Source organism: Eleutherodactylus coqui, chromosome 12, assembly GCF_035609145.1.
Source record: "Eleutherodactylus coqui strain aEleCoq1 chromosome 12, aEleCoq1.hap1, whole genome shotgun sequence".
Lineage (NCBI taxonomy): Eukaryota > Metazoa > Chordata > Amphibia > Anura > Eleutherodactylidae > Eleutherodactylus > Eleutherodactylus coqui.
In genome coordinates, this window is record NC_089848.1 from 44,897,411 (window position 1) to 44,911,770 (window position 14,360).

Here is a 14,360-nt window from a genome sequence, read left to right on the forward strand (position 1 = left end):
GAGGTGAATTTTGGTCAACATTTCCCCTTTCCTCAAACTCTCCCCACAAAACCCACCACCCCTCACTCTTTTCTTCCCCTTTTGTTAACTGCTGCCTAACAATCAACTTTTGAGCAAGTTCTGCCTTACATTTATCCCCCTAAGGCTGCCTGTCCACAGGCATTGCGGTATTCCGCGGCGAATCTCCGCCGCAGGAGCCGCCGCCCGGGAGCAGGAGCCGGCAGACGGATCTCCGCTGTCAGCCTGACAGATAGGCTGACCGCGGAGAATTGCGGCAATTCGCAGCATGCGGCGAATTGCCGGCCGCGAGCGGAGAATGACAATGATTCTCCGCTCGTGGACAGGGGGCCGGCACTTTCCATAGCAACGCTAGGGAAAGCTTCAGACGGCGTGATAGGCCGGTGATTTACCGCCGGCAGAATCACGCCCGTGGACAGGAGCCCTTACTGACAAGGAGTCTCCCTATTATGTTACATAGAGGCAGACTGCTGAATTTATTATTTACATACTGACCAATTATTACTTATGTTGCTATTTATTCTTTATCATATTTAAGTTTATTATACCCGCTTATACTTTGGAAAAGTGAAGAAACAAAATAAAAATAAAGCAAATTAAAAACAATTTGTTACTTCCTTTTTCTAAAAAAATTAAAAATGATTACCGTTGCCTCCATCTTCACAATGGAAAACGGAAACAGAGTAAGTATCTGACTTTAGTTTTCTCTACGGGCAGTACCCATTACTCAACATATTGGACCATTGCACACAGATAATATAAAACAGTATGAGGAAAGTTTACTAAGCTCAGCGTCTCGATGGTCCGACCAGACGTACATTTCTGGCATGATTTATACATATATTTGTCAAGTCTGTGGCGGCTCCCCCTTATGACCCCCCCTCCCCCCCCCCCACTCACCTTCCCTAAAAGTGACATGGCCAGCGCAGAAGGCTGGAAAGTTGCAAACTTTGTATGCAAGTAGCTTTCGCTCCAAGATTTGCAACTTTTCTGTGCAAGAAGTAAAGCCCTTTAAATCTTTCCCTATATACTGACTACAATAAGAACTGGACGAATCAGTTACTTGAGGATTTCTTTGCAGTTTCTGCTATAGAGTGTAAATGAACAATTAAAATAATTTAAAACAAAGCATATTACAAAGACTGTCTCTTTTAAGCCTTTTTACATCACACCATGGCCCTCTATACTCCAGAAAGGTTCCCAATGCATATCACTGCTAGGAGGCTGCAATGTACTGCATTGTATAGGCATACACTGAGATACATTGCTCAATTGGTCCCATTGTTCATATACAATGTATATTGCATGGTATACTCTTACTGTAATACCGGTGTGGGGGAATATTGACGTTTACTGCTCTATCCCATACTTTTTTTTTTGGCAGTACACCTGCACACCAGTCCAATGGAGACCAAAAGAAATAGTTCTGGCCTCTAGTGGGTGAATGGAGACCTATAGATACAACCTACAGTGTGTATGCCAGCTTTTCCCAGCACACTTGGTAGGTGAAAAATCGCCAATGTAATGTGAATTATTATCCAAACTCATTACAGATTATGCTATAGTTCCGGTAAGAACATCCGTTCAAAACTTCAGGCTTGTAGACAAGAAAAAAAATGAAGTCTTACTTGTACAAAAGATTCTGAACAGACTGTGAAGCGAGGACGATCTTCCGATGATATCCCTGGCCCACTACAGATTGTACTATGCCCTTCTTGCTTGGAAGACCTTTTGTTTCCTGTTCAGGTGTCTGAAAGAAAAAGGAGGATTAATACCCAAAATGATGACGCAATATCGAGAAATAGCTGCACGAGTTCCTCCAGGACTACAGAGTGTTATGGGACTTCAAAAAACACACAAAAACTTTAAAGCGGTTTCCCAGGCAAAATACTATTCATGACTTATACTCCAGACAGGTAATCAGTTGATTGATCGAGTGGCTGCTGCCAGCGCCACAATACTCGGGGGTTGGAGTGGAAGCTGCTGCTCCGACCCCTGTGTAGTGCACTGCTAGCGCAGCTAACACTGATTCTAATGACAGCTGCACCTGCAACTCCAAGTGCCGGTCACTATACAGGGGTTGGAGCAGCGGCTTCTACTCTGACCCCCGTATATTGCAGTGCTGAGTATAGGTCATTAATAGTATCTTGCCTGGAAAACCCCTTTAAGCAGTCCCACAAAAAACAAGCCCTCATACTGCTACACTGACAGAACAAAAATTATATTTATTCAGAAAAATTAAATTTTGCTTTTTTTTCTTCTTTTTTTTAAATATACAAAACAAAAAAGTTATAGCAACACCTAATCTGGAGTTTTGTAGAAGCAAAATCATCCTTTCTAAACTTTCTCAACTGCAAGCAAAACTGATCAAATTAATATCTCCTAATGTCTATGGAGAGTTGAAGCCTTGAGAAAGTAAAGTTTTTTGCATTCAATGAGTGTTTAAGTACAGGTATGAAGAATAGAGAAGATCTAGTGTAGAACACCAACATGCTTGTTTCAAATACCACATTTGCATACAGCCCAAAACCCGCCTAAAACTAAGAGGCAACGGAAGAAAACTAACAGAGGAGCTCCCCCTGCTGGCGGTAAGCGAGGAAACAAAATCTCGGCTAGAAGTATAATATATTCTTCACTACAGTGAGACCAAAAAAAGTGGAGGGGGGGGGGGGGGGGGGGGAAGAAGGGGAAAAAGAATTCCTTTGTGTCCTTAAACTCCAGCTGGCAGGCAAGGTCTCCTTTCTTTAAGCACTCTGCGGAAACCATACAACCCAACTATAAAAGCCGAAAAATATTCATATTTTCTCGTTCTTGAAACCATTAGAAGACTTGAGGCTAAAAGGAATAATCTTTAAAAAGGAGATGAAGATAAAGAGACATTGCCGCTGCTGTTACTTCTCTTCAACGGGCTCCTTGGGAGACCAAGTTCACCATGAAATGCTTCTTGTCATCAATGGAAGAGACACTGGCTCCAGGAATTTCAGACAAAGACGATTACCCTCCTAACCTCACAAAGTTCATTTGGGGATACGAGGGGACAGCGTACGTGAGCAGCACTGACTAAAGCGGGCTCAGTTTATGAAGTATTAAAAGAAAAATGGCTAAAAGGAAGACAACCTGTTACAACTTCTGGTGTTTAGGGGCTGACAAATTCGAGTAGGAAAAAAATAAAACTAGGCCACTTGCTAAAAGACAAAAAATTCTGGCAGTGGGGAAGGATACGGATAATATTAAAGGGGTTGTCCCGCGAAACCAAGTGGGGTTATACACTTCTGTATGGCCACATTAATGCACTTTGTAATATACATCATGCATTAAATATGAGCCATACAGAAGTTATACACTTACCTTCCCTGCGCTGGCGTCCCCGTCTCCATGGCTCCGTCTAATTTCAGCGTCTAATCGCCCGATTAGACGCGCTTGCGCAGAAGGGTCTTCTCCCTTCTGGTCGGTCCGGGCACGAGTGGCGTTCTGGCTTCGCCCCCTTCTACGCGTCATCGCGTAGCTCCGCCCTGTCACGTGTGCCGATTCCAGCCAATCAGGAGGCTGGAATCGGCAACGGAACGCACAGAGCCCGCGGTGCACCATGGGAGAAGGCCCGCGGTGCACCATGGGAGAAGACCCGCGGTGCACCATGGGAGAAGACCCGCGGTGCACCATGGGAGAAGACCCGCGGTGCACCATGGGAGAAGACCCGCGGTGCACCATGGGAGAAGACCCGCGGTGCACCATGGGAGAAGACCCGCGGTGCACCATGGGAGAAGACCCGCGGTGCACCATGGGAGAAGACCCGCGGTGCACCATGGGAGAAGACCCGCGGTGCACCATGGGAGAAGACCCGCGGTGCACCATGGGAGAAAACCCACGGTGCACCATGGGAGAAAACCCGCGGTGCACCATGGGAGAAAACCCGCGGTGCACCATTGGGAAAGGACTGGTGGCCATCTTTAAAAGAAGAAAAGAAGATGCTGCGCGAACTGGGAAGGAGGTAAGCGATTTTTTAAAATTACAAACGGTATTGATTTTAACGGGGCAGAATGCGGGGGTAGGTTGAAAAAAAAAATTTGCATTTCGCCGCAGGACAACCCCTTATTTACAAAAAACCCCGCAAACAAACAGCACTTGGGTTGTAAAGCATCCCTTGGTTCAGTACTGCTGCCCCGATACTCCCTGTCCGTCGTAATGGCTGCATTGGTGGCATGCTTGTATGCCCATACGGCTGCTGCTGCCAATCTCCTGCCAACTAGATACCATGAAACGGAAGGTCACCAGTGATGTCCATGTGAGTTGTATATGGGACATCAAATGACTGCCATTTAAAAAGATGAAAAAAAAGGTGTACAGCAATGGGGACTAAACCTGCAGGCAAAAAAGGTTACATATCTATTTCTCAACAACCCCTTTAAGTTCTTCACTGATCTACAGTATTTGAAGATCCTACGGCAAAGGTATTCAGAAAATACGCATGAATGAGCCGAGTACTTACCCCTTTATTGGCAGCTATGCAGCACTCTGCCAACCGCAGCCAGAGCCGAGGGTTGGAGTGATACACTTGAACAGCTTCTATCAAACATTCAAAGGCTGCCAGCGGTCTGCCAATATGCAGGAGCTGAATGCCACAGTTATACAGCAGCTCGTAGCGCTTGTTGGTGAGCAGCGTGCACATCGGTCTACCTGAAAACTTCTTGCCTGCAAATGCAACAAATTCCTTTTTGAAATACCTGTAGATCACCGTTACAGGGAATGCAGCGTCAGAAAATGACCTCTTGTTTAAACATTTTGGTGCTTTCTACCCAAATTTTCTGTATTTTAAGAAAAAAAATCCTGAAAATTACAGTAGCTACTGAGCCTGTTAGTAGTCAGGCACTTCAGTAGATGTCACTAGGATTCAAGACAGTATCGGAAAGAAAGGCAACACCAGTATACAGATAACACAGGCTCCAGCATTTATAACAGGTGAATGTCACAGCTCACCTCCTCCCCCTCTCTATTCAAAAATCTCTGCACAGGTCAGATCATTCCTAGAACAATCTACCATAGAAGTCATCTCTGGTGTATTGTTCCTGCAGGCTGCTGCAAAGCATCTCATTGAACAGAACAAAAACGTATGCAAATGTACGATTCCACATGATTAACGTATACATTTTTTGTGATCAAATGCATTAAGGGGAAAAAAGTGCTGAACTTTAAAAACGAACAAAAAAAAAAAAGTCAACAGTGAAGACGTATATGTTTACCATCTCAAACCGCATCCCACGTGTCCGATTTAAAAACATATGCTTAACCCCTTCCCGCTCCAGGGCGTACATTTACGTCCCGGAGTGTCGACCTCTCTTCAAACAGCACGGGCGTCGGTTGTTTATTACAGCTAACACCCGCGGGCAATAGCCACGATCGGCCGTTCGCGGCTATAAAACCTTTAAATGCCGCGGTCAATTCTGACAGCGGCATTTAAATCCCCCGAATGATGTTGTGATATCGGGGGAGCCGTGCAGGTGTCATGGCAGCCAGGGGCCTTCTGAAAGGCCCCCGTGCTGCCTTAGGTGACTGCCTATCATCAAGCCATCCCCGCGGGGTGGCTTGATAGGCTGCCTGTCAAATTGCAGTATGACGTCTTGCTGTAGCATTACATCATACTGCAGGAGCGATTAAAGCATCGCATGTTGTAGTCCCCCAGGGGGACTTAAAAGTGAAGTAAAAAAAGATTAATAAAGTTTTTTTAATTGTTTAAAAAAAATAAATAAAAGTTTAAATCACCCCCTTTTGCCATATCTATAATTAAAAAATCTAAATCATAAAATAAAGATACATATTTGGTATCACCGCCTCTGAAAAAGTCAGATCTATCAAAGTAGCACATTATTTACCCCGCACGGTGAACGTCGGCTGAAAAAAAAAATAAAGAACGCCACAAATGCACATTTTCAGTCACCCTGTCTCTCAGAAAAAGCGCAATGGAAACTACAGGACATGCCGGAAAAAATGAACCCTCGCACAACTAAGTAAACTGAAAAATAAAAAAAAGTTATTGTGCACAGAAGATGACCGCAAAAATTAATTGAAAAAAAATTAAGGCCTCATGTCCACGGGCAAAAGAAGAATTAAAATCCGCTGCGGATTTTAACTCTTCTCCTGCACGCGGATCCGCACCCCATAGGATGCATTGACCACCCGCGGGGTAGATAAATACCCGCGGATGGTCAATAAAAGGGAATTTAAAAAAATGGAGCATGAAAAAATCTGGACCATGCTCCATTTTCGTGCGGGTCTCCCGCGAGCTTCTATTGAAGCCTATGGAAGCCGTCCGGATCCGCGGGAGACCTAAAATAAGAATTAACTCACCCGCAGCGGGCCGGGAGGGTCTTCTCTTCCTCATGGCCGGATCTTTCTTGCTTCGGCTCGACGGATGTGCCCGGCGCATGCACACAGCACGCCGGCGACGTGCCGAGTTCATTCGCCGGCCGAAAAAGAAGATCCGGCCGTGAGGAAGAGAAGACCCTCCCGGTCCGCTGCGGGTGAGTTAATTCTTTTAAATTCCTATTTTCAGCGCTCATGTCCGCGGGGCAGGAGGGACCCGCTACGGATTCTCCATGGAGAATCCGTAGCGGGCCTGATTTTCCCCGTGGACGTGAGGCCTAAATGTCTGAGAAAAAAAAAAATTATAATACAGAAAAAAAATACAAAAAAACTATACAAGTTTGGTATCGTAGTAATCGAAACAAGACGCACTGAAAGATGGCGGAATATCATTTTTTTTTTCTTTTTACTCCACTTAGAATTTTTTGAAAGTTTTTCAGTACATTATATGGTGCATTAAATAGCACTATTGAAAAATACAACTTGTCCCGCAAAAAACAAACCCTTATACAGCGACAGCGATGGATAAATGGAGTTCCTTTTTTTTTTTTTTTTTTTTTTAAAGGGTGGAGGAAAAAACAAAAATGGAAAAAAAAAAGGGGGCCGCGTCATTAAGGGGTTAAAATTGCATACGTTTTTACAAGTTTTTTTTCATGCATATTTCTCGCATACCTACAAGTGCCAGTGTGAATGGCCCTTAATCCTCTCTATTCTCTGCAGTATAGAAAAACCTCCGGAGCCATGAATGTTATATATAAATATAGGAGCGGTTACCTTGATCTCCCGTTGATAGCTGAGCACAAGCGTTATCATTTTCCTGGATAGCCTTTTTGAAGTAGAAGAGTCCTAAGTTATGCTTTCCCATAGCAAAATGAATGCACCCAAGGTTATTCCAAAACATGCAGCGAACGCACTCCCCTAAAATACAAAAACACTTAAAGTGAGTACGATGGCTATGTACACATAGTAAAACGCCTGCGTCACTACAGAGTATAGAAAGGCTTCCGGCGCACTAATTATTGTAGTTTTTATTTATTTTTTTTAACGAGCAAATAAGGCAGATGAAACAATACCTCTGCAGCGCCACCCGCTGGATGGCAGCAGTCCTTCAAATCAATGTAAGAATTTACGTATCAATGTATGAACTTTATAATCAGGAGTGCATCGCCCTCTGACACACAAAAAGGAACTTATTTCTGTGAGGTACGGAGGTGCAAGACCTGCTGTTCCATTATGCCTGAGGAAGGACCCTGAGAGGTGCAGAAGCTCGCTCCAGCATCATGTATATTTGTTAGCCATTAAAAGGTATCGTATCTACAAGATTACTTGGTTTCTATTACTGGGAACAATCACATTTTGCTCTACTGGCTAACACTGTGCCAAACCTTTTTTTCATTTTACCTAATGCAGGACACCAGAAAGTACCGTACACAAATGGAACTGAAACATCGAAATTGGCACCACTGGACGGCAACATTTTCTTTTTAACCAGATGCAAGAAGGAACATTTAATTCCCTAAGGAATCCCATTCTGCACACCTAATTCTCTCCAAGTACCTGCTGGTTCTGCATCACTGCTGTTAAGAGCAGAACATTCAGCCAGAGTGAGCCACAGCCCTCTGTAATAGTAGCTTTCTCTGTTGTCCTGATCTCCCCCATCATCCCCTGGAATAGTCATACAGCCCTCGGCAATAGCCAAGTGGAAAGGCAGTGAATGCCCCTTCATAACAGGGGAGTGGGCTATGGGATGAGCTGAGAAATAACCCTGCAGTTTACTCTGACCGAGTTTGCCAAGATTAAAACACATTAACCCAACACGAGTGGTTTTTCTAAAGTCAACACAAAATGCCCCGTTTAATAACTACTGCGTTGCCAGAAATATTTAACTCCTTCATGACCAGCGTCTTTAGTGTTAGCGCTTTGTGTGCTACATTTTAATAATGCAGGGCAGCCCGCCTGATCTAATAGTATGGGTGAAACGGATGGTGCTGTAAGCCTGCATGGTGCACTACACGTAATTGTGGCAATGGCACCCTATTGGACTCAGCTGCGATATTTCGCTGATGTAGGCAGACACTGCCGTTGGCATGAGGCCTAAACTGTTTTTTGTTTGTTTTTATTTTTATTTTTTTGAATAGCTTAAAGTTTGTAAATTTGGCAAATAGAACAGATTTGCAGTGGGGGTGGAGTCAGTTACACTACAGTACAAAAAAAACAAAAACATTACGGAGCAGGCTCAGTCCAGGTCCCTCCTGCTGCTCTCTAGAAGTTCGGCGGGGTTTCTGTGATTGGCTGAGCAGCAGTCAAAGAACTAATCAATGCAGTGCTGGATTAACCAATGCGATGGCTGTGATTGGCTGCAGCCCAGCTAATTCGTAATCCCACGTCTGCAATGTGATGGCTGTTGATTGGTTCTTCCACCTCTGTTCAGCCAATCAACAGCCATCACATTGCAGACGTGGGATTACGAATTAGCTGGGCTGCAGCCAATCACAGCCATCGCATTGGTTAATCCAGCACTGCATTGATTAGTTCTTTGACTGCTGCTCAGCCAATCACAGCCATCACTTCCTGTAGGTGGGATTTATGAATCCCGTAACCAGGTAGTAATGTTGTATGAACGGATAAGGACTGCGGGAAGCGCATCGGAGATGTGGAGAGCAGCGGGAGGGATCTGGACCGAGCCTGCTAAGTATAATAAGACAGCCCCCAAAAATAAGACCTAGTGCCTCTTTTGAGGTAGAAAATTTGTATAAGACAGGGTCATATTTTCAGGGAAACGTGGTAGTGGATCACGAGTTTGCAACTACTGTACTTATAGTTGGTTTTAATGGACTTACATATTTTACACAACTAAATTGGCCTAAAACTTTTGTCATACAGCTGCGGTATATGATTTTTATTGCATACTCTTAGAAAAGGATGCCAATACAGTAAGATTTGTGTTGTTACAGATTCATGCAATAAACTTCCACGTTTACTAGCAGAACCATTTCTCATGCCCAGCGGGCACCAGAAGGAGACAGAACAGCCTCCCACTGTACACCGATAAGGGGAAAAGAACCCCAAAACCATCGTCTGTACATGGATATTTCGGTTTGGCTTACATTCCTAGTTTTGATGCTGAATGCAAAACATATAAGCAGAATATGGAAGCCGTGCCCTCAGGAGGCATTGGAGTTTGCAAAGCATTATTCTTGTGGGAGCAGCAGATGGAAATCAATACTGTGGAAATGTAGCTTTTAAGAAAGTAACTAGCAGCTTGTCCAACTAATATCGTTTCAAAGAATAATGTTAGCTGGAGGCGAGGGGATATTGATCCCAACAGAAAATAAATAGGATTAGAAAAGCCATGAAACCTGTGTTGTCTCCTCCTGAACGGCAGCTTCACAGAACCAGTTACCAAAGGATATGCAGAAGACCAATGTTAATAAACTGCATACATATTGCAGAGAAAATGTGGAATTGGATGCAGAAAACAACCCGTTTATATATCAATTACACCACGATCTGAACTTTAAGTTGGCAACCCAAGTAACAGTATGGGCCGCATCTACCTACTAAAGCAATGAAACGGTCCAGGACCCAGCAGGGACTGAAGGGTATTCTGGACAGCTAGAGTGGAGACAATCCCTAGCCAAGGAGCTTGACCCAACACTATTAGGCAAACTGATGGTTCGGTGGGGCTCCATCGCTGACACCCCACTGATCCCGAGAACAGCGGTGTGGTTGGTCTCAAAGAAAACTGAGCGGAGGTCGCGCTGCCACTTCATTCATTTCAATGAGACCACTTGAACTCGGCAATCTCCAGCACGCTTATTTAAATTAATGCAGCAGCGGAGTGCCCCTACACAACCCCCACAAATTGTTACAGTGGGAGGAAGAAAAAACAAAAAAAATAAATTCTTTTTTTTTTTTTAAAAAAACCTGTAAACCAAAAGGTTGTGATTGCATATGCATTTGACCCCTTGGCTATAAAGCCTTAAATAAGCTTTGGTCCAACCAAATATTTAGAAATCATAAAATTAGTTGACTATGGTCCCCCCTGTGTGCAATCGAAGTGTCATGTCATAAGTATAAATACACCTGTTCTGCAAAAATACTCTGTGCCTTCAGAGTGGCCGGCATGTGGTGTACAAATTATACAATCCGCCCTTAAAAAAAATGATTCTAATTCTAGGATGTAATGCAACAAAAAAGGCAAACACCCAGAGGATGAATACAAAGTACTGTATATTCTGTGACTAGGAGACGGGAAGAGGGTTCGAACAAGATAGCCATAACTATACGTGCCTTCTTTGTGCCAGTAGATACTATTGTCAAAGAAATCCACAAACTCCTTACCAGTTTTCATAAATCCAGGATGTTCCGAGATATTTGAGGAGTTGAGCAGTTTCACGGCTTTCCGATAGTTGCCTCGGAGGTATTCAAAATTACTTTTCAAGAACAGTGAGGGGGCAGACTACAAAAAAAAGACAAGAAAAATAAGAAAAACTGACGGAACACTTAAACAAACCCCTTTCCAACCCAGACAGTGAGATACAGCCAGCATGCTGCAGATAACTGATCCCGGCTGTTTAACCCCTTAGATGCTGTCAATCGCAACCGCAGCATCTAATGGGTCAGAAAGAGGGACTTGCCTGTGCAACGCCAATGTAAAAACAGAGTTGTGGTTCCCACGGCGATACCAGAACATGATACAAATACTTTAATGTTCAAAAGTAGTAAAACTACAAACATTTGGCATCGCCGTAATTGTACTGAATCGCAGAACAAAAGGATGTTTATGCTACACGGTACAGAGTGCAAAACTGAAAGTCTTTTTCCCTCTTTTTCAAACAAAAAATTTGCTGTTTTACTTTCCCCAGAGATAATAAAAGATCAAAAAGTTATAAAACACCCTGAAATTGTGCTATTGAAAATTACAACTGCCACCAAAAACAAGCCCCCATCCGGCTACTTCAATAGCAAAACAAGCTGAATTTCAAAATGCAATGATGAAGAAAAAATAAAAAGCCCCCTAACCCCTTAAGGACATGGTCCTTTTTTCCCCATTTTTGCTTTATCCTCCTCCCTTTTAATATCCATTGTACTGTGATTGACGTCGCTGTATGAGGGCTTGTTGTTTTTTGTGGGATGAGTTGTATTTTCTAATAGTACCATTTAATGTACTGAAAAACATGAAAAAATTCTAAGTGGAGTGAAATGGAAAAAAACAAAATTCTGCCATTTTTGAGTGCGGCTTGTTTCTACGCTGTACACACTGCAACAAAAATGACAACTTTGTTCTATGGGTCAGTACGATTACAGAAATTATTTTCTGTTGCCATCTTCTGACTGCAATAACTTTTTATTTTGCCGTTGACCTACCTGTGGGAGGACTCATTTTGTGCGGAACGTCCTGCAGTTTCCATTGGTACCGTTTTTGAATATATACAACATTTTTTTTCCTTTTAATACATTTTTTCCTGGAGACAGGGTGACCATAAAAAGCACAATTCTGCCGGTCATTATTATTTTTTCTGATAACATGCGGGGTAAATAATGCGTTAACAAATATGTACTTTTGTTTTATTATTTAGATATTATAAATATGGCAAAAGGCTTATTTTTTAACTTTTATTACTTTTTATTTTTAATAATTATTAAAACTTTTTTTAAAAACTAATTCTTACTTTTTAGTCCCCAGAGGGAACAAGAACTTGCGATGCTTTGATCTCTCCTGCATTAATATGTATTGCCATAGCATTACATTGTACTACGATCTGACAGGCATTATATCAAGCCATGCCATAGGTACGGCTTGATAGGCATTCAGCTATGACAGCCCTGGGGCCTTTCAGAAGGCCCTCAGCTGCCATGACACCCGCATGGCAACCTGCGATCTCATCGCAGGGGCCGTACGGAGCCCCCTAACATCAGTTGGGGCATTTAAAGGGTTAACAGCTCCTATGAGCCATATGGCTCAACAGAGCTGTTGAGGCGGGTGTCGGTTGTAGGAAACAACTCATCACCTATGTATACTTAAGTCCCTAAGGTGTTAAATTAAACCTTAAATGGGTTATCCCAAAATTAACTTATCAACTGTGCTTTCATTTGGCTATCTCTGGCAGTACCATAGAGATAAAATGGAGCAGTAGTACGCACTCCATTCATACAAGGACACTTGGGATCCCCCTTTTCACGATTGGCGTTGGTCACAGTTGCACATGCACAGCACTGCTCTATTCATTTCACTGGAGCTGACAGAGGTAGCCGAGTACAAGCGCTTGGTTAGCTCTGCCAGTTCCAATGAAGATGGATGAAGCAGCATAGCGCATGAGCAACCACTACTCCATTCAATCTCCTCCTTAATTCATCATTTACTTAAATGGGTGCTGTGTAATACCATATTTGACAGAAATGTTTATATGCCAGCAGTTTCCACAATAATAATAGCTTTAACAATAAAAGCTGATATACCTACCTATGGGAGTGTTAAATACATTGGCGTATATACAATCATGTATATCAGATGCCATGCCCCGAGTCCTCTGCACAATCAGAATGTGTTTCCTTACTACTCCCATTCAGTAATTTAAAGTTTTTTTGTTTTTTTCAGGACTTTGATATGGATGTCTTGTTCGTAGGTTAAGCTAAGACTACCAGATTGGTGAGACTAACTCCCAGGAACCGCATATAATCAGCTGACTGAAGGGGCTGTGCTGCATAGATAAACTCTGTGACCCCCAAAGTTACTTTGTGTCAGCAGCACTCCTTGCCAACCAATATTAATCTCAAACTCTGTGACCCCTTTTTTGTTCACCAGGTATAGCTCCATAAACTTTGTAGTGGCTGTGCGTAGGTACTGCAGCTCAGTCCCATTTAAGTGAATAGCAATGAGCTATATTACCAGTCGGTCGAAGCTACAGAAACATGCATAGCTATGCTTGGTAAACAATGAAATGTAAGCAGCACTCAACTTTGAAGCCAGCCTTCAAGGAATATATTTTTTTGTCTCAAAGTATTTTATTAGGTTTTCAATTTTAACAGTAAGATATATTCTGAAATATCCCCACGCAGGGGGTCTTATATAACAAGTTTGTGATCAAAATGTAAAACTTTTTTTTTTTTTGAGAATAATTGTGAGTTCTCGGGTACATAGCAAGTTTACATGTATTTGAAAATGACATAACATTTGTTAAACAAAATGAACATTTGTGAGCCCACACTGGCTGATCGTGTTTGTGAATTTGTTTTGTTTGTGAGTTGTCTCTCCCCCCCCCTCCATCCCTTCCCCCTCTCGCTTATTATACCTTATGTTGCAGTATGTCTTTAACCTTTTACTTAAGTACGTATCCCTGTTCTTGAGATTGGTCGGCCTCTCTTCCTGAGTTTTTTTGCCAGGGCATTTGTTCTCTGTGGAGTTGTTTTTTTTTGTTTAGTTTTTTTTTTAAGGTTACCTTTGTCCTTAGGCTGTGGGGTTATTCCTTTCTTGCTTTTCTTCCTTTTATGCACTAAGTGGTCTGGCCAGGCCTGGAATTTCCAGGTATTCCGCCCAGGGTCTCCAGGTCTTTAAAAATAGTTCCATGTTATCTTCTCTCATGGCTGTTAATTTCTCGTAGAGCATCATTCTTGATACCCTAGCGGTTATCGGTTCCAGAGAGAGAGTGGATTTCATCCATTGGGATGCAATATAGATTCTCGTTGCCATACATATCTGTTGAGAGAGTTTATGTTGTTGGTTGCTATAGCCTAAAGGCTTGTCAGCTAGTAGACAGACAGATGCCACCGGGCGGAACACCTTGTCCAGAACCCCTGAAACAAGTTTGGATACTTCTTTCCATAGCCTGGCCACTCGGTCCACCAGATGTGGGTTATCATGCCCGGGCTGTTACATCCCCTAAAGCAATTCGGGGAGGTCGAAGGGGAATATTTATGTTTTATTATAGGTACTATATATGATCTGTGTAGGATTTTAATTGACGATTCTGCAAGGGTTACTT

The 14,360-nt window shown here is 42.9% G+C and overlaps 1 protein-coding gene across 2 annotated transcripts in view; it reads right to left on the reverse strand.

Annotated features, from left to right (window-relative positions):
• CNOT10 (CCR4-NOT transcription complex subunit 10) overlaps window positions 1-14,360 on the reverse strand; it is a 52,578-nt gene that overhangs the window by 27,362 nt on the left and 10,856 nt on the right. For both annotated transcript variants that reach the window (XM_066585742.1, XM_066585743.1), the window contains exons 9-12: window positions 10,720-10,837; window positions 7,150-7,293; window positions 4,505-4,707; window positions 1,647-1,768 (exon numbers count right to left, since the gene is read on the reverse strand). In XM_066585742.1, coding sequence (XP_066441839.1) covers window positions 1,647-1,768; window positions 4,505-4,707; window positions 7,150-7,293; window positions 10,720-10,837 — 587 coding nt within the window. The remainder of the gene's footprint in view (window positions 1-1,646; window positions 1,769-4,504; window positions 4,708-7,149; window positions 7,294-10,719; window positions 10,838-14,360) is intronic.